The sequence below is a fragment of the Clinocottus analis genome, unplaced genomic scaffold (genome assembly GCF_023055335.1).
Source record: "Clinocottus analis isolate CAN_PGR_092001 unplaced genomic scaffold, fCliAna1.0.p SCAF_8, whole genome shotgun sequence".
In the NCBI taxonomy this organism is placed as follows: domain Eukaryota; kingdom Metazoa; phylum Chordata; class Actinopteri; order Perciformes; family Cottidae; genus Clinocottus; species Clinocottus analis.
The window spans coordinates 9,649,623-9,671,062 of NW_027176240.1; the positions used below are offsets into that span (position 1 = coordinate 9,649,623).

The 21,440-nt window shown below is 42.9% G+C and overlaps 1 protein-coding gene across 3 annotated transcripts in view; it reads right to left on the minus strand.

The window, feature by feature from the left end:
- Positions 1-1,009: 1,009 nt before the first annotated feature.
- The window catches only part of pax2a (paired box 2a), a 28,844-nt gene continuing 8,413 nt past the window's right edge, over positions 1,010-21,440 (minus strand). For 2 of the 3 annotated variants that reach the window (XM_068567526.1, XM_068567524.1), the window contains 5 exons: positions 14,961-15,136; positions 12,774-12,894; positions 5,480-5,581; positions 3,980-4,066; positions 3,631-3,787 (listed from right to left, as the gene is read on the minus strand). In XM_068567526.1, coding sequence (XP_068423627.1) covers positions 3,711-3,787; positions 3,980-4,066; positions 5,480-5,581; positions 12,774-12,894; positions 14,961-15,136 — 563 coding nt within the window. In that variant the 3' untranslated portion in view covers positions 3,631-3,710. Of the gene's footprint in view, positions 3,788-3,979; positions 4,067-5,479; positions 5,582-12,773; positions 12,895-14,960; positions 15,137-21,440 lie in introns of all 3 variants that reach the window. The other variant, XM_068567527.1, reaches the window with a different exon arrangement.

Here is a 21,440-nt window from a genome sequence, read left to right on the forward strand (position 1 = left end):
GCCACGTTGACAATGAGGGTGAAGTGTTTGAGTAAATCTTGAGCGAGGCCCATTGGCCCCCGTGGCAGGGCCTCTCTGTGCGGGGTTTGAGAAGCCCCGAGGATGACAGGTGCTTTTCGTAATGCCTAACTGATGAGAGCCAATCAGTGCTCCCCATTCTGCTGGTGTGTGTGTGTGTCTCTTCTCCTGTTGTTGTCATCTGGCCCGCTAAAGTAAAGATGAGCTTGACTGACAGATGCATCCGGGTTCACAGTTTATTGGTTTCTACAAGGGAGCCAGATATGCCAATTTAGACAGGGTTGTGACAAAAAAGTTCCCATCTAAATGGAATAATTTTACCACTGGGAATTCTCAGCTGGGAGTGGAAAAAGTGGGTATATGTGTGTGTGTGTGTGTGTGTTTTATATTTTAACAAGGCCTGAATGACAAACACATAGGACAGTAAGGGGGCTGACAGAAACAGCAGCTTTTGATGCTTCACAGGGGATCCATGAAATAAACAATAGGCAGAGGAAACAGGGAAATTGAATTACAACAATTGTGTGTTTCAGAGTAGAGAGTGCAGAGAGGAGGTGAAGCAGCATCACTGTGGTATAGCAGGATGAAAACAATGCATCATTAAATGTAGTGGAGTCAGAAGCCAAGCAACGCTCTCCTGCCTTCCCAACTGTCCTGCGTCTCTCTCTCTTTCTTTTTTATTTGTATTTATCCCTCCGTCCTCCACACTGTGGGCTACTTTTGCCCAGAATCACAACATACAAGTTTTCTACAGATATTAACACACTATTACACACAAACAACGTGCTCTGCGTGTATCATGAATTAAATATTTGAGAGCTGTAACCCGTCTGTAGTCCTGACTGTTCATAAAACCCAACATCAATATACCCGCAGCAGTAACGCTCCTCGGGAACCTTGAACCCTGAATTATTTTCTTATGGGGTTAATAATGAGGGGACACCGAGTCGACGACTGACATATAAAAGAATTTATTTCTCATGTGCACAAAAAGAATTGGAACAGAATTGAAACAGAACAATGATTGAGGCCACAAGGCTTTCCGTATAGATTTTCATCAGAAATCCTTTTTATGTCCATGACACATCTCCTGTATCATCTTTACAACAGCAGAAGACCCGTTCCTTCAGAGGTGCTCCGTTTCCTTAAGCAAAGACTTCGCCTGAATGGCGGTGGCTCGCTCTCTGCGCCAGAGTTTCATTTTCGGATATGGCGAGCTACATGTAGACAGAAATAGGCAAATCCCAAGTGCAATTGGTAGAGGATAGCTTCTCGTGAAGAGCAGGACTGCAGTCTGTTTCCTGTTATCTGATGCCCTCAGCAACAGGCAACCCTGGTACCAGATGATGTATTTGCTTGTGTGGAATTAAAGTAAACTTCATCTTGGATGCCTTACGTTAAAGAGTTGTATTGGTAGAGAGAGTGGAAGGAGGGAGTAGAGATGGATACTAAGTGAGGATGTGTTTCTATACATGGAGGCACGGATGACTGTAATTTGGATTAACATAATGATCACAACATCTACTAACAGCAAACAGGACAATATCTTTGATTGTTGCCAATGACTTCAGTTTGATCACATCTTCATTTTAGGGAATTTGTGGAGCAAAAGTGAAATGAGAGAGAAACCATTTCACACTGGAGGTCTTTTCTATTTGTAACCTTGTATGTTGTTCTCAATGGGGATTACTTAATCTGAGTCCAACAACAAAAGATGATACAGAAAGCCATTTAACTCATTGCATAGTGACATAAAACATCATCATGACAGTATCATGAAAACAAAATAAAATGACAAAGACAACCTATGTGATGTTAGCATCTGAAACCTACTACAGCATATGTGGCCGCAGGTTATACAGTAGTTGTGCCATTCTTCAGAGCACAACATTACATTACGACACAAATGTAATGCACGTTTTCTTCAGTCTGTATATCTACAAAGGGAGCCAGTACATTAGTATGATACTGCAATGGTGTGTGTGATATTATTTACAGAGAAGAATTGTCTTCACATTATTCACAAATCATTCTACAAAGCAGCATTTAGTTGCAACTGATGGAATATTGAGTCACTGAATTTCACCTTTTTCATTAGTCATATGCGTCATGTTGTTCGCCTGTTGAAATGTCACGACATACATGTTCAGTGTTGACTTCTTATTTAAAAGATAATACTGCTTTATTTATGCATACATATACTGTAAATAAAATATTAAATATCAAACTAAGTCTTTGGCAGATGTAGTTAAAAGTACATTCACAAAATATTTTCCAAAAAGCAAACTGAATCAGTATTTTCTTTTAGTCCCTATGGAGAGTAGAACGTAAATCAAGGAGGGTGGTGAATATGTGTTTGTAAAGGCAATTAATTAAGTTGAACAGGCATGAATTTATGTTGAAAAAACAGGTTTGTAAGGCAATTGTTGAAGCTAATTTACAGTTGGTTCGCTCAACTGCGTACAGCTTTCTAAACTGTGTAGGCATCTAGTGGTATGACTAAGTAGCTGAATGGATTATAACCCAGTAGAATTGAATTTGTTCATGTAGCCATATGGCTATGGCTTGCAAACTCCACAGAAACTTGAAAACATCGTTTTTACTCAGAAAATATATATTTCTGCCTGTCCGGTTTTTGTTTTTATACTTACACTATCCAACATAAATAGCATCAACTTGTGTTTAAAATTGGTAGGTTATTAAACTTAATTTTAAGAGAATGTACCAAATAAATTAAATAAGATGAGGTTTTAGTGCAAAAAAAGAGCAAAGGCCGATCATGCATGGACATGGACATGACTGGAAAAGGAGGGAAACGTGACAACTACTCTGAAGGAATCTTTGATAGCCTTTTTTTTAACATTAAAAAACAGTGACAGGAAAAAAAATAAAATAATTTAAAGTATTTAAACTTCTGGCGAGGTCATTGTGTGGTCACCGTGTTTTTAATACTTTACAAAATGTTTTACATTTTTACATCTGATTGTTTGCCACAGGGAGTGTGATGTTGCCATTGGTTTATATAGGGTCAGTAAACGTTGTAGGACATGCTGTGTTTATCTGGTGATGCGGGTGGGACAGGAGGGAGCAGCAGACGCAGTCAGCACCAGAGCAAAGCCCTTCCCACAGCGTGGAGCCGGGCTCTCGTTAGGTGTCGAAGAGGCCTCGCAACACTGATTCAAGTCGCTGCATCATCAAGCTACGGGACCATTGTCGTCTCCCCTGTACTTGTCTCTTTAGAGCAGAAAAATACTGCAGTTCATCACATAAAAGGAATGCGAGGAACGATGAATAAAATAACAACAACAACAGCAACAAAGAAACAAAAATAAAAAACCCACAACATTTTTTTTCCACATGGTATTCTTCACACGTTTTTCTTCAATTTATATTTTATAATATATATATTTATATAATCTCTTAAAGTCATTTTGGAAATGTTCCGGCCTTTGAGAGAGTGCGGGCGTGGTGGGTGGGTTCTGGACGCCCGCGGGCCCTTCGGAGCCAAAGTGTGTGTGACGCTGGAGCTGGGCTGGATGCACCGGCGCCGACCCCTCCTCCACATGGCGTAACATAACAGGGTTTCCTTTAGGATTCCACCTTCGCTTCCCTTTGACCTCAGTGTTTCTCAGACGGGGACAATATGGAGGCCGAAGCCCAGGCCCTGCAGTTTGAGCTGGTCTCCATGGTAACTAGTGGCGGTCATAGGCAGAGGCAGCAGTGGGCGGTGCTGAGCCACGGGACGCGGCACTATAATAATAAGGGGAACCTGAAAGTTAACAGAAGAACGAGCCGTTGGAAACCATGAGGGCAAACATTGTGACAGGCACTTTTGCGTGAAACTCCAGGGACAAATAATACATTTTGTATGTTGTCTTTTATTAATACATTCATTTAAAAGTAGTTTTAATGTTAGGCTATATGTTTGACCGTTTTTATTATACAAGACAGAGTCACTTACTTAATAATGCTGGATTGCTGAACCGCCATGCTTCGTTGTAAGTGGTATATTGTGGATGAGAGTAAGGGTTTCCAGAAAAGTCCCCTCCTAGAGAACAAATCGATTAAAACAAACATTAGCAAAGCGCTACAATTCTGAAATGACTGTGAGCTTTCATGATACATTAGGCTGTAGAAAAAGGACCGATCAGAATTACTCTTTGTAGTTCGGTCACAATCGTGTCACGATGCAGTGTTTTTGTCCAGGCTGCTTGCATAGCTTGTCTCCATGCAGCCCCGTCGTGTGAATTGATTGTCTTATTTATCCTCTGTTAGTCTTTAGGATTTCCTCAATGTTTCCCTTAAGTGAGGACGTTGGTGCCTTTTTTTCTGGCTTTGAAGCGATGATGCTGCACTTTAAAACTCCCTAATAGGTTCTCAGAGAGTCTCATTCACTCTTTGTCCTCCGTGTGCAGGTCATCGTGGGAAGGACGAGATGCTGAGGGAATGTCAGAGAGCGATGCTGTGGGCCCACAGGTTTCCTTCTTTTACGAGACTGTAAAGGCTGGGTTTTATATGAAGCTGCTGAAGAATTGCCTTTTCTTTAACAGTGTTTGGGGCCAGTCACTTAGTCATTCACCACCAGATGAAAAAAATTACAACCTCTGGATTAAGAAGGGATAGAGTTTGTATGAGTATATCATAAGCACTGTCATGTAATCCAATAAAGCAAAAGACATTTTCTTTGTATCAGATATCAGCTTTTACTTCCATGTTTATCTTTAAATGTTACCTTCATGCACACTGAGCACACTTGTAAATACTGCACGCCTGCTTTGATTACGGGTCAGTGTGAAAGGTACATGCCTCTGAGCCATAAAGGGAATCGTGTTTTCAGTTGTTTGGAGGAGAGATCTACACACGCTGGCAGCTATAGCATCCCCACTGCAGGTCGTGTAACTCGAGCTCATCCCTGAGAGAGATAGTGATTTAAATATTTACAGGCCCTCCACGCCTCTGTGTTTTGACCCTTAACTGTTTGCTGTGAACCTGAACTGCAGGTTAAGTAGAGGGGAAAGAGATACGCTCTGCAGCCCTGGGTGTCCGGGGAGGCCAGGAGAGGAGCAAAAGCAGTGTTTATCGACGGGGCTGGTGAGAGTGCGCTGTGTGGACACGGTGAGGGTAATGAGCGCTGGGAGCTGGAGTGTAACTGAGAGGAACTGTCCTATCACACGGCCACTGATTGTGGTGATCGCCTATCGAGTTCATCTAATGCCCTCGTCCGCAGACGCTAACCGCACGCTAACCGCAGTCTAACAAAGCTATAACAAGCTTGCTTCAATCCTTTCGGTCCAGAGCAACGCTTTAAGGTTTCTTCAGCCTCTCAAATAGTGGGTGTGTTTTTGTATTTGTTAGATGTTTAAGGGACCTCAAAAAAGATCAACTGAAGGGTAGTACCTGGAAATAATAACCTGTAAAAGTAGAATTAATGGCAGGATAAAAAGGGAGTTGTGGCACCTACCGGGAACCATTCCAGCGAGTGTGGAGGTGGGGTAGCTGCCTTGTCCTGTGGGCGGGACATGAGGCGGGTAGCCGGGTAAGGTGGTACTGGCCATGTCTCGACCTGCAGGCACACAGGAGGGAACGTTTAACAAATATGAATATTTCCTTTGTTTAACTGATGGTGAAGCTCAAGCTTGAAGCTTCCACTCTACTTATTTTTTCTGGACACATTATTTCACTCTCAATGCTCCAGTTATAATATTCCATAAGCAAGAAACACCAAAGTGAAGCCATGCATATGGTCACTGAGAATAAGATCAAGATCATTCTGCAAAACTCTTAATATTTTTTTCCCAAACATGTTAAACTTAACCACAAGTATGTAACATGTTCCTGCATGTGTCATGAAGTATCAGATTTATCTAGTCTGGAGTTGCATTGGATGAAAGGTGAGTATCACAGGGCCATCTGTGTCTCGATGTTTATTTGAGCTAAGTTGCTTAAATTGTTTTTATAAAAGTATCTTATCGGTGGCTACAACTGCTGTAACGTGAATATAGCAACATCCCAACCAGCTTTTGAAACTGACAGGAGCATCGGGCCAATGAGCGCTCCCTCTGCTCCTCATTCAGTCCTCTAATTAACAGTGACAGCATTGGGCATGGCTGGATGAAGGGGCACACAGGACAGGGCCATACAGGTCCAAAACAGCATCAGCCCTACGTCTCTGCCTCTGCAGCGCCTCCCCCTTTGGCCTCCTCTTGCCCTCCAGACCTCGGGCCTGTCACGAGGCTGGAGGGACCTGGAGGCCTATTGTTAACCCGAGAGGGGGAGAGAGCAGCCGCTGTTAATGAGGGGCAAGCAGTCAGTTTTGCTTGTGTATACAAAACAGTGGGGCCACAATGCATGATGGGATTGATGGATGAGAGACGGACACTTTAATTTGGTGTATAGTTCATAATTACTACATTCTAAAACATAAACACATAGGTAAATCAGCTGAAAAGAGTGAGCTTGATTGGTTTGGATCTGGTTACAGGGCCTCGTGGGTAAATTGTACCTGTTATAAAGGGCTGGCTGGCATAGTGGCTGTAGCAGGGGCCGTGGGCATGGGCAGGGTAGCTGCGAGTAGAGCCATCTACAGATAGGCTGGACTGGTGGGGCAAGATGTCGGCTATAGCTGAATCCCCCACAGAGGAGGGGGTGAAGGGGGCAAAGGACGCCTCATGGGGCTCTCGCTTTACACACATGGAACGTGGATATGATGGGTGAGAGTCTGCCAGGTGGAAAGAAAAAGAAAGAAAAAAAAACTAGATATAATGTAGACATGCAACTCCACACACACTGCACATACATTCACTTCAGTCATTCGGATGTATGGAGGGATGGATGTAGAATTTCTAAATGTCCAATTAACCAAATGGAAAACTTTTGTCTAGAGGCAAAAACCAACCAAATGTGTCGTAGCAGATGTTTTTAGATACAGCCGAACACTACCAAAGAACAATATATCAAACAGAAACAGGACTCCAAGTCCTTAACAGATTTGGGACATAATTTAAAGGATCATTACAAAAAGTGCAATTGCTACTACACATTAACTTCCTATCTTTTACCAACTCATAACCAGACTTTGCATATGAATCCTGAATAGATAAACAGTCTTTAGCAGTTGATTTGTTCATTTACATAGTATATAATAATAATCTCATATGCACCCAGCAGTAATTCATTCGACTAAGTGGAAACATACACCAGTGAAATGTTGCAACAACACATCGCGCCTGATCAATCAAGCTCAAATGCGTAAAAAATTTCCCTAAGGTTTTGGGGAAAACAAACAACATAATCTCACGGCTGCTTTCTCGCAACAAAATCACTCCCCCAAATAACCAAACAATCGGCTCGCAGACAGTTCAAAACTCTACACTTTGATCTAATTTGGCTGATGAGTCTTGGCATCTTTCATTTCACCGGCTCTGCCTCTTGAACCTGTGCAATCAATGTGAGCTCTGTCTCCGGCCTCTCCACGTCTGCCGCAGAGCCTGTTGTGTTTTCTGGCGCCTATAGGGAGAGATGGCTCTTTCCCGACACCATGATAGCCTCATTAGCTGCTTCCCCCATCATTGTTATGTTTCAACAGGACTGTGTGGTGCGATTCCTCATTAAGATAAGGGCTGTTCTATGGAAGGGGGATGCAACCCTGTCAGCCCTATGATCCTAATGCCAGGGAACGTGACTGCTTTCCCATAGAAATCTATAGCAGGTTTTCCAAATCTCTTTGTCTTTGTGACAGCTGTAAATGGGGATTTAGACAGAGGTAGAGCAATTACACACAATGCTTTCATCTTATTGAGACAAATAGCATTGTTATGGAGGGAACAGCACATGTGAGGTTTTTTTTTGATCAAATCATTAAAAAGCTGGTTGTCACGAATCTCTGGCATGAACAGAAATATTCTAACGAGTGGGCTTTGCATTAATTGGATAGGCTTAATTGTGCAACATTGACTGTACAAGTATGTCATAAATTCATTGGACACAATGTCCGCATATAGGAATGATTGCAAATGGCTGGCACACAGTATGCTTCTTCAGTTAATTATATCTAACGTGTACTTTGTTAAAGTCTTTAGAGTTAAAAGAACTTTCCAAAGTCCAGTTACCCTGCAACTGAGTTGGGTGCCTAACAACATCCATCCACTACCAGAGTTTGATACTACAGACAAGCAGATAATGTTTCCCCGCGACAGCAAGTCAGTTAACCCAGAGAAAAAAACACACCACAAGACATACTCAACAAGTGCTGCCAATAATAAAACATGATCCAATCACTACGTGTCAAAGTAAAAAAAAAAAAAGTGGATTGTGTTTGTTAACCTTGCTCCTGTGTGTTAGTGGTATTGTTCTAAGGAGCACTGACTCCTTATCCGGACGAACCCTTGGGACATTAATCTGAACTTTAGTTAAAGGCTGATGGTGCCAAACAAGCCCAGGCTAGCTCTGTTTACACTGAGAGTTACTGCATACTACTGCTGGCTTCTGTTTTCTCAGCGCCTGAGCAACCGTTGTCAAACAGACAGTGGTTACGACACAACAACAACCGACACAAACGCTGCGTTCAAGACCACTGAACTCTGAAACTAATCAGACATGGTGTTGCTTATTGTCCTAGAGACGAGGCAGAGCCCGGGTAAAGGGAGCCTGTCAAATCACAGGCCCTGATGATGGAGATGGAAGATAAACTCAGGGTCCCTGGGGACTTTTCCCCCCAGCAAACACATCTCTGAGAGAGTGGAGATGCTATAGAGTTCTCCAACATCTGTCTCTGCTCCACCCCTGATACAACATCTACAGACCCCATCAACCATAGAAATGGACTGTTAAGATCTACAACGGTCCTCGGTGTGATGCGTCCAGATATAACTACAACAGCCTTCTCTTAAGTGAACATTTCATTTTTAAACATACACAGAGGAACTGTGGTACACAAAACATTTACTGGCAGAACTCTTGTTTTTAAAGGCTGATACTCAATCTACGGAGAACTTTTTTCACTCCCACAGTGTGTTCAAGATCACGGCAAACCTTCTGTCTCGTGTAGGTAGGGCAGAGTCATCTGGAGAGGAGGTAAATGTTAAATTTGCCTTGACTGGGACATATTCATGATCACTTCAATACAGCCTTCCCTCTCCGGCATTGACGAGTTTGTACTTTATAACCCTTTACCCCAGGAAAGGAACAACATAACTATTCTAAAAGACTGCATCCCGTTGTCAGTAAAGAATAGTTGCAGGGCCAAATAGCTTGAATTCCTCAACCACAGGTTTAAAGTAATTCATTATCAAATGTGTGCTCAAAGGTTAGTGTGCAGGGTGATATAAACATTAATTTCCATGCTCAGGGCTGCTGGCGTTAACTGAGCTGAGACACGCTGTTTGTCACCAGGCCACACACCAGGCACCACAGGTTAGGTGTCTGCTTGTTGTTGCCACCCAGCAGAGAATGGCTCTGCTACTGCCAAGTCATAAAAGAGGCATAGAGTGTGGTGTACATTTCAGCGAAAATTAATCATAGACAAAGTGTGTTTTGTTTCCCACCTCATTACTACAGTTGAGATGAAGAAAACCGAGACATAGATAGACAGGTAGATAAAAAGAGTGACTGAGAAACACTGGATCTTTGCATCTGCATGATTTTAAGTAGGTCAGAGGGGTGCCCATTTACACCCAGCGTCCCCACAGGCTCTGGTGAGAGTGATTAAGGAGCCAAGCCTTTACATAGACTACTGTACTCTCATTGGACAAAATCCTACTTAACTACTGATAAGAAGCTACATTTTATTGTACTAACGTTTGTTCCACATATTAAGTCTCGGGATTAAGATAATAAGTCAAGATGCAGCGGATCTGCGGGATATTTTGTGTTGCTGAGTCTGTTCACGTACCAATCGAGAAAAGCGCAGACATACAGTATAAATGCTGGACACGAGCCAGAGACCAGGAGTTAATCATGACATGCTGTTCTACCCATGGATGCACTGAGCAGTTCACTGTGTTCCTCCACTACACACAAGTACAACAGTTTCACTGCAGCTTGCAAACACCAGCAACAAAGTTCCCTGTTTGTTTTTTATCCATTCGGTTATAAAAATATTAGTGAGCACTACAACAAGTTAATTGTCACGTCTATATGTGATATTTAATATGTGCTTGCCAAATTAGTAAGAGCTTCATTTGTAATGTTTTGTATAAAAGAATAATTTCCTTTCAAACAATAATAGACATCTTAATTATTTTTTTCACAAAAGATTAACATTATAATTTTTATTTGCGTTTAGAAAATCTAAAAGTCGTCATTCTGCAAGAGGGGAAATCATTTGTAAATGACTGTGGTGCCTTGCTAAATCGCAGCGGGACGTTTCAGTGCCCTAAATCTTTCTGATTTGAATGTCGCCTTCCTCGGTTGGCAACCGTCTTTTCACACAAGATAAACAGAGGACACAAAAGATGGCCGACATTGCCTTCGCTGGCGCCCTTGGAATGGAATGCTGAGCACTTCATTAATCATTCATCTTTAATAGATTATGCAAATTTCAGGACATAAAAATCAACAAGATCAATAACTGTATGAATTTTAATTGGGAGCAGAAAACATTTAAAGAATGAATATAATCTCGTGGCTCCATCCAGTATGAGAGCATAATTTATTGATAATTGGATCCAAGCCTAAGTGTGGAAGGTAATTTAGCATTTTTCAGCCTTGGCATACATTCCTATTTACAGGGTTTGCTAATGGTAGAAAGAAATAATATTATGCAGTAACAACCTACACCCAATCAAATGCGTCATGCATTGCTTTGCAAAGTCGTTAAAATTAAGTAATAAAAGCTTACTGGATATTACTTCTGACTTAATTTGCTGCTCAAAATACACATTTCCTCATGCTTGTGCTAAAGTTTGTTGTCATTTTCCACTCTCAGAAAAGTTTTCTTATTTTGCCTCCTCATTATGCAATTTGTGGCCCTCACATGTATCGCTTTAGGAGGCCCCCGGCCCCCAGGTGGCTTGAAGGCCACCTGCTATGAGTGTGCTCCCCAGAGCGAGACCGCTTTCATAGGAGGAGCGCAGCATAAAAGACAAAAACACACCTTTCTTCTCCTGAGGCCCAACTTTCTGGGGCAAATCTACCTCCCACATATTCAGGAATAAAAAAGGGGTCTTTCTTTTCCCATAGCTCTGTGTCTGTGTCCGGGGCCGGGGCCGGACTGGAGGGATCATTTGAGAAGGGCCACTGCAGTTTTCAATAATGCTGTCCTCCTCTTTACTTACTCGCTCTCTTTCTCTCTCTCTTTCTCACACGCACACACACACACACAGGCGCAAACACACACGCACACACACAGTGACTTTGATGCCCAATGCATAATTATGGCTGTTTTATTAAAAGGCCGGCATATTACTCTCCAGTCGGTGTGGCCATCAGTAAACCTACCCTCTCCTGGGAAAGAGGCTCAGCAGCCACATTGAAACAAAATTTCAATTAACCAGGCGGCCATCAACCTCGACAGCAGAGCAAAAGAAGCCATGGTGCAACAGAGGGTGGGTCAGTGTGGGTTATATGATACAGATAGTTAATACTACGAGATATTTAATACAGTGCACCTGCTATTACCTGTTGGCTCTCAGTGGAAGGCACTCTTGAAAACGGCAGTCAGTTCATAAGTTGTTAAAAAAGCCCCCTGTAATTTCAGTGTGTCTTTCACTGTCTCATCTGTATCTGGGTCTCTCTCTCTCACCACAGCGTGAGGCAGCCAGCCAGCCACCGTGCCATTCCAGCCGCTGTCAATCAACAGGCTATCATAGCCTTTGATGACAACGTCGTGTCGCGCCGAGAACAGCAGCTGTCTCTTATGAGAAGTGCTCCCAGTCAATCTGTTAGCGGGCCAATCGGGGCTAACACAATAGCCAGTTAGGAGCAGCGAGTGAAAGGCCTGTAGGATTTAATGGGCTCAGATGATATATCGCCTCGCTCTGTCCCTCGGAAATAAATGCACAGAGTGCCTCAAAAAGTGTCTTGAAAGAGGGTTTTGATCTGGTGATAGGGATTTAATATCGCTGGAGAATGTTGGCGCCATAAGGGAGCGGCAGTCAAAATCTTGATTACTCGATGATGACGCAATATTAAGATGCTTTTTTTTTTACAATGCTTAGTCAGAGTTCACCAAATTTAAGAGAAACATATTATAAAAAAGTTCATTCAAGTACTTAATTAAATTTATAATACTTACATTTAAAGAAAACTGTTTAGAAGTGAAGGCCCAAAGAACTGGCTGATCATCATTTATATATTTTAGTATGATCAAGTGACATAAAGTGTAATCTAGTCTAAAATGATAGTCTATGGCATTTTTAGTAAGTTCAGGTGCAGTTTAAGTCTCATTTGTCAGCTGCTCCCATCTTTTACAGATGTAACAGTGTGCACATGCTGATTAAAGGATTTAATTGGACTGATTTGTTTTGTATCAGGAGGATGAAGAATGAGAATATTTGGAAATCAGTTCATCAGATTAATTTAGCTGGCGAGAGGTGGCAGAGAGGAATTAGAAAAAATGGGATGCTGAATGTTAAAATTGACTAGAATCACAAGTGTCGGTTATATTTGAACTAAATGCCACAAATCTGAACTGTAGAAAGGCATTGCGGCAGACGTACTGTAAATACACTGTGTTTGTTGTCACTACATAGTTCAGCCACCTTGTTGCAGCTGTGTGTACTCTTTTAGGGATCAATCTAGCGTGAGTCAGATTGTACCTGTCACAACAGAGTAGCTCTGGGAGACACTGGAGGCGAGGTCGGAGCTGGCGCTGCTGGAAAGGCTCGGCTTCACGTCATCCAGGCCAGCGCTCAGGGATGGGTGTGAGTACTCGTTCGCCTGTAGACAAATACACAGCACATGCAGAAATATGTCAGCGGAAGGAATGCACATGTGACCGTAGATGGCATACAAAAAGAGCAATTCAGACTTTTTTTTATGTCAAACAATTTCACATTCTATCAGATTGCGTTATGATCTGGTTAATATCGCTCATGCGCTGCATGCAGACCCACTTTGGGTGTGAGATTTAGCAGCTTTCCCAGCTATATATGAAATATGTCTGAGGAAACCCCTTGTGTATCCGAGGATGCTGTCTGTGATCCTTTCACTGTATTTCCTTCTGAATATTTCCTGTGAGCATCAACCCCTCCGCCCCCTTCTTCACCAACCCGTCCCGACCCTGCTCCCCGTGCTTTACCAAGACCTATGATGTATGCATGCATTAGGGCTTGTCTGAGAAGAAGGCAGAAAGGGAGAGAGGGATGAGAGAGGGATTGGGAGAGGAGTGAAAGGACGGGGTGTCAGCTGGCTCTTTGTGCTCCACTGCAGTCATCCCTGTGACCAGTCAAGGGAGAAGACATTCAGGGCTTTGTTACAGGAGAGACATGTGGTGTGGTTTTTTAAAGGGGCGTACAACCTCAAAAATCAACCTTTATGTTTTGCCTCGAGGATGAACACATAAAACTGGTTTAATAACATGATAAAATAATGTGCATTGTTTTACGCCGATCATACTTTTATTAGTGTATTTTACTTTGGAGCGAAGATTTTTCATTACATATTTATTTGTGATAAAACCTGCCATCTTTCATGGTTTACAATTTTTTGGTTCAAAACAGTTTTACAACCCTCCACTGCACCAGAGAACGTAGTGTAAAGATCAACCACCAACTTGTCTCCACCAAGTATTTATCAGGTTAAGACTCTGCTCCAGCAGCTGTGATGAATCCTGTTAGTCAATGAGATGACACTTCCTGACCTGACTCCTCTTCTTTGAAAGGATAAGTGTGTGTGCACACATTTGTGTCTGCGAGTGTTTGTGTCAGAGTGTGTGTGTGTGTGTGTGTGTGTGTGTGTGTGTGTGTGTGTGTGTGTGTGTGTGTGTGTGCATATTTTTGTCTCAATGGGACGGGGTCCCACAGGGGCGAGCTGGTGACCCCAGTCTTGTCTGCCTCTATCCCAGATAAACTCTAATTGTCTGCTTACAACTGTTCCCTGGCACTAGGCTGGATGTTCCTCTCTATTCCGCTGGGCCTCAGCAGCACAAGAGCCATTTTGTCATGCAGATGGACTGTGGGCAGGGCTGGGCGGAGGGCGAGTGGCAAGCACAGAGCGGCCTGAATGACCTGACCACATGGCTGCCAGAAGTGTGGGAGGGATGAGGCCTATTCAGCCTGGCCTCTTCAAAATGGCTTTTTAATGCCCTGATGCAGACACCAGACAAGCCCTTAATAGCCTAATATCCCACCTTTTCACCAGTTTAAGAAAAGGAGGGGGTGTTGGAAACAGGGAGAAAAATGGAGGTGCACAGAAAGAGTGAAAAGCGGCCTGATTAATATTACATTAAATTAAAACTGATTTTTCTGGACCATTCTCATGCCGTTTTTCTCCCACCCTCCTCTACCTTCCTCTCGCCTTTTTAATACCTTCTCCTCGACTCTTTGTGATTGCAAGTCATTTCCAATTCGTTTTGGTATTGATCTTGCCGTAGAAATCACTTTGGTAATTAGCTGCATTAGGGGCTGTATAGCAGGCTGAGGGGCTGTCCCTCTGATTTATCGCCGCTGTAATTCCCCGCGATTGCACAGAGATGAAAATGAACTCAATTAGGGCACTGCTAAGGCTGTATGGGCACCCACATAGAGTTAAAATTAATAGTCTCTTGTTGTTTAACAGTCTAATGCATGTAAATAAAGGTTATCCGCTGAAATAGGCTGTAGGCTTCTCGGCGACTTGAAGCAAGAAGTTGCACAGAGCGTTTTCTCCTATTTGTATGAGTATCAGATTATTCTCTCGATAATGTTGTGAAGCATTTGACATAAAGACATCCAGAAAGACAGAAACCAGGATGCCAGTTCAGGGCTGCACATTTCAACGTGTGGAAAGAGAGCTGGCTAACGAACCTGTTCAGGTTTGATGTGTTCTGAAGTGGGGAAGACATCAGGGTATGAGGGGCGCTCGAACACGCGGTCCAGGGCCTCCAGCTGCTGCTGGGTGAAGGCGTCTGCTCGCAGGTGCTTCCTCAAGCTCTCCACACTGCCCTGAGAGTCGCTGCCCGGACCTGAGCCATCAGAGCCATCTAGAGAAAGACGGAGAGGAAGAAGGGAAGGCGACGACATTCTGCATCAGAATCAGGGCGTAGCTCCAGTCTTTGTACCCGATATTATTCTAGCAGAGCAATGAGAGATAAGTACAAGAAGATTTAGTTTTAGCTCAACAGTGTGAGAGTGATAAATTCAGAGAGACCCACCAACGTGTCTACTTTTTTTTATCTCCCTTTCTGTTTTTCCCCCTCACCCTCTTTTCCTCTCTCTCTCTCTCTCTCTCTCACACACACACACACACTCCCTCAAGCAGCTCCCTGCTGCCTCCCCCAACCTTTCCTCGTGGCCACCATCAGCGCGGTCATCATGTGAAAGCTCTATGGTAATTGATGGATTACCTTCAGTGCAAATATATACTTGTAAGGGAGAGCGTGTATTTCAGGAGGAGAAAGTCGGGCTGGCGATTACATACAGAGCCTCTCATTCTGCCAGTGAGGAAATGGAGGGCCATTATTTAACTGTACTATTTCCTCCTGAACATATTACCCTTCCCTCTCTCTGTCTCTCTTTCTCTCCCTCCATCCCCCACATATTGCCTGTCTTCTGGAAAACAGAATGGAGTGGGGACGGCACTGATGGCCGAATGAGGACGGGGCGTCGGGGGCAAGCGTATGCATTTCCTCACTCGGTCACACTCTATATAAACAAATGAGCCTATGCTTCCCTCGTTCTCCTGATCTCTGACCCTATCAACTTGGCTAGGGAGCCAGCCGCTGCCGCATGGAGCTCTCCCTCTGCTCACTCATCAAGTCCTGAACACTGAAAGCAAAAAAAAAGAAATCTGCAGCTGAAACCTCCAGCCAGCATCCCAGGAACCTGCACTCCACTGCCTGCCTCCCGCCACCCTCCCTTCCTCCCTACTCCCCGCCGCCAACAGCGGATGAGGGCTTTAGCTCCCATACAAATCTGTCATTCTAAATTTGCAGCAGATTATGTTCTCTCCTGGGCGAGCCAGCGGTGATATATGATATGCAAGGCCGCTATTGATTGCCTGATCCGCCAGCAGAGGAGGGAGGCGAAATGAACTTGGAATGAACATCATGCCTCAACTCATTGCGCGTATAATACTCTACTTAATCCCACATTTTTCTGTGCTATGGAATTCAATTGATCAATCATGTTCCACTGATGGTACCATTTCAGGGGCGTTATTGCCATTCTGCTCGGCTGCTTGACCTTTTTTCAATGGCTGAGGCCAGAGGATGAACCCGACTCGCACCAAGAAATAGATCCATGAAGAGAATGGAATAGAGGTGTGTGTGTGTGTACGTGTAGATGGAAGCGTGTGTAGGTGTGTGTTTCTCTGCTAAAATATATCGACTTTAGCTTTGTGTAACATTTATGAAGGAATCAGTTTTTTTCCGCCTCCTGTGTTTCTCCTACCATCCGTTAACCAAATATTTTAGCAGGCTTTGCTTTTTTTCTACAAAAGGCCCCCTTTAGTGAAGGGTTGAGGTTGCATCATTAATGTTGCTGTATGAAACTCAATTGTTGTCTGTGGTACAGAAGAAAAAAGGGTCATTAGTTTCCTCGTATCAGTTGGTCAAAGAAAAGAGGCAAGCTCAATCAATAGCAAGAGTGTTTGTCAATCACTATAGAGGAGCATGCTTATACTCAGCACCCACACACACACACACACACACACACACACACACACACACACACACACACACACACACACACACACACACACACACACATCTAGCCTTTTGAATTGGCTGTAAAAGGACAGATTTCCATCATGTGGCTACTTTTTGGTGCACTTTCTGTTATCTAAACATAAACAATTTTAAAACCCAATTGCCAAACATGTTAATTGATTAATGAGATTTTTAACACAAGACTAAGAATAAACAACTAAATCTATATTAGTACACTGTGTGATGTTGTTAAAGGTTTGTTTACAACAGAAATAGTTTAGAAATTGGAGTGAAACAGGTCTTATTTTTAGTCATGTTTAGTTAAGAATAAGCATTTCAACTTCAATTATGTATGTGGATATATTTCAAATTTATGTGGTCAAAGAATTATTGATTTGGCCTTTTAATGGAAATAATACTAACTCTAATTATTTTCAGAATTCACCATTAGAAGTTCATGTTTGACATATATCATAAAATAGCTGCAATAAATCAGATTCATCCTTTAACAGTCAGCGTGTCAAGTGGAGTGTGAAGCCCGACTGTCAGATCGTGTGTGTGTGTGTGTGTGTGTGTGTGTGTGTGTGTGTGTGTGTGTGTGTGTGTGTGTGTGTCTCATTGGCTGGCTTCATTTTCTCAGTGTTTCTTCAACCCCTTTGGGTGTCTCAGCAGGTATTCTCTTATCACTCCCACAGCACCAGCTGACTGCTTCTCTGCGTTTTAACACCAAAGTGTGAGGAGACAAACCAAGATAAAAACAAGACATTCGGTGACATTCACACATCAAGCCTAAAGCCATGTACTTTCAGGGAAATGCTTTCTCTGATCAGCTTCAATAGACAAATGCTGTTGGACTTAAGTTAGATATTTCAAAATGAAGAATTCAAACATTTGAAGTGGACTGTGTATAAAACTCAAAGACAAACTCAATCGCATGAAACTGCATCTATTCTTATGAAACAATACTGTAATCAATAAATACAAAAATGTCTATCTAATATTTACACTCCTACTCTGTCGGCCATTTGTACTAACACTTACAGCAAACCAATGACAGTAGCGACTGTGAGACGGACCACAATGGTATCTACCGCTGTTCTGTTTTGCTTTGTGTTGACGTCCTGTGGAGGCTTGGTGGGACTTTATGTCCTCCTTTCATCTCCCCTGTCTCTCTGATAAGATAACTCAGCGGAGATTAGAGATGGTGGCTCGTTTGAAAGGCAAATGAATTCCTACAAATCGCTCGGCTCTCTCCGTAAATCAATGACACAGTGTTTTCCGACTGCAAGTCTTTTGCTGATAGGGGAAATGACGCTATCGCAAATTGTGGATCATTTGTTGATGTTTTAAAAAATGCAGTTATGCTTGAAAAAAAAGAGAAGAGAGCGCAAACAAACTGGTATACCCAGAGGGTGAACACTCCTTCCCTGTAAGCTAGCTATATTTATGAAACCTCTGAAGCGGAAAGGAGAGTTGGGGTGGGGGAGCGAGAGGGAGAGAGGCAGCAACACTGCCATGGCTGTTAAGATCCTGTTATGTTGTGGCGTGTTTAAGAGCTTTATTAATTCGATTTAGCACCACCAACTAGTGTACTGACTATAAGCAAGCACAGTGATGCTTATTTGATATTTACACTCACTGCCAGCACGGAGTCTGTGTCGCTAGTCTTCTGAAGCAGTCAAGTTATTTTATTTACTTTCATTTGAATTATCAGATCCAAGCCAAAGCAGTAAGTTCATATATGAATAAACTTATACGACTATATTGGATACAGTTTGTGCATTTATAATTTCAAAAAGAGAGGCGCTCCAGACGATCAGTAAAGAGAGTTGGACACATGTCAACGTGTCCTTGAGGAAGACATTGATCTAGCCAGAGTCAATGTGGACAAAGCTGTCTACTAAATGAAAGTTAAGATGAAAAAAATGCTATTTTATCAAATTAAAATATGCCAGTGCTGTGAGACTTGTGCAAAAATATTTTTGGAATAAGTATTTAAACAACAAAGAATAATATACCACAAACTAGAATAATGTACCACAAACTAGAATAATATACCACAAACTAGAATAATGTACCCCAAACTAGAATAATGTATCACAAACTAGAAAAAAGTATTTAATTAAAATACAAAATAACTTGCTTTGCTTTCAAATCAGTTTGAATACCATTTCCTCTATTATTTAAATAAAGAAACAAGTACAACGTACAAATGTGAGAAAATACAAGGATATCCGGGCCGTCTGTCTCTTTAGTCTGACTATTCCCATCTCTTGTTTTTCTTTGTCCTAACATCTCTACCCTCCTCTGGACCACTCTGCCGTTTAGAGTTGCCACCCTGTGTGGCAAGTATTTGTGGAAATACAATTAACGTATCCCTCTTTTCTCTTGCCTTTTCCCCCTCCTCAAGCTGAGTAATGCACCGCTCCATTAATTCTCGGCATCGCTGTCCATAATTGACTTTTCTCTGACATGATTCCTCTCCATTGAGTGAATACACTCTCCTTATATTTTTGTGACGGATCACATTGTATATTGTTTACAAGTATACGTGGGGTCTCGCGCAGCCATGTTGCTGAATACAAACTCGCAAGACTTAGAAAGAAGTGGGCGACGATAAGAGGAAAAAAATGTAACGCTGAAGTGAAAGAACGATAGAGATAAAGCAGAGGAGGAGGGGGAGAAATGCAATGTGGACGCTTTTGTGTCCTCCTCTACCGTCGGGGCCCTAACAGCTTCTTGTCTCTATGTTACGCTCTGTGGCCCCTCTCAAACCTGGGCTTTTCTCTCTCACACTCACCCCATCAGAGCCATCATGGTGCTCATGATTCCATTTATTTCTGCCTCGCTCTGGATGCATTTATTTTTTAAAGTGATCCTCTATTGACTCATTGTCATGGACTGGCTTGACTAGCCAACCAGTGTAGGCCCAGGTTCAAATCCATACACTAACTGATTTAAACTCCACAAATGGGTCATATGTGTTAAAAGATACACACCGGACAATCTCCAAAAGGGCCAAACATCAAATCTGAACAAATCAAAACGGCAACGGTATTCATTTTTCCCCCGAGCTATTGAACCAGGTGGATATGACTCCGGCTGCTGCGTGCGATCGTTCTTTCATGTCATGACTGAACAGCCTGCTATGCCATATTTTTTTCTCCCCGCTCACACACTCATCAGCTCCTTCTACACTCATCCCACACCCACGCTACAATCACAAGTTATGACCTTTGGTTTCTCCATCTAATTTATCACTGTAGCTCCCTGCTGCCTGTCCTCCCCGGAGCTCTGCTGGGCTCCATCCAGGACGTAGAGAAACATACAGTTAGGTCACATCAACCTGCGAGCAGCAAACAGCAGCAAGGTCAGCAGTAACCTGTCATTGTGTGCTCAGACGAGGAAAACAATGAATTTACATAAGGCTGCAGCACTATTAAAAACAGCAGATCCTTTAAAAGAAAAAGAGAATAAATCAGAGCAGGTGTCTCACATGATAATTAGTTCAAAATCATCTTCAAGAAACAACTTGTAAGGCCCAAACTTTGTATGAACATGTTCATGGACTCCGTGCTTTTTAATACACATTTGACAATCACACAGTTGTCACCCAATCCTCTCTGTCTTTCCTTGGCTTCCACTTCCACCATAGGTTTCAGTGACTGAGTGCGAGCATGCTGTACAACAGGCTAATTTCCCCACTTTACTATTAATGCATTTGGCAGGAACAACATTCCATTTCCTGTAATGAGATACACAAATAAATCTGGCTATGGATAGATTCGGGGGTGAGGTGGTGGTGGTGGAAGGAAGGAGGGGGGGGGGGGGCAAAGGAGGGGGCACATTGAGACGCATTCTCCCAGCACTGGCATAATTGGTATCGCTGCTCGCAGACATGCAAACCAATCTCTCCACAGATAGGGCTGAGACTCTCTATTTTCCCCCTTAAGGCTATTTCTTTTGTCTTTTCGATAGCTTGCACATCCAAGATAGAGGGGGAGGGAGGGAGGGAGAGGGGAGATGTTAATTTGTGAATTAATAGCTTTTCTCTGCAGAATTGCAAATTCTTTTAAATGTCACTATGTTCACTGTGTGAGAAGCATCTGAAGCCACGGAGTTACAAACAGACGCACACATTTCCGTGCACAGGTGTGTATGCTATATATGATTGCATGCTCAAATCCTTGGTCAACTCTCATTGAGGCCACTGCAACCTCCTTATCCCCCGCCCACCCCCTTTCCCCCCATAAAACCACTTTTCCCCCTCTCATTGCACTCCTCTATCTCTCTTTTACCTCCCCCATCTTCACTTAAAGCCGTCCAATGTTACATGCTACTTTTAATTTGCAATAACACATGACGAGGACAGATTAATGGCTCTTATGGCACCTCTGTCCCTGAAGCTCGTCTTACGAGGACCCGGTGTACATAACACGTGTCACACTACATTATCTCTGCAGCCCTCCAGTAATGGGGACCTTTTTGCTCCTCAAAGGGCAACCGCTGACTTCAGCCACACTGGGATTAAACGCCACCACCATCATCCCAACACCAGCAGTACAAAAACTGTGCAACGCTTTGTCTCATGTTCATTGTGGTCAAACTGTCACAATGGAGGTGCAAACATGTGACGCTT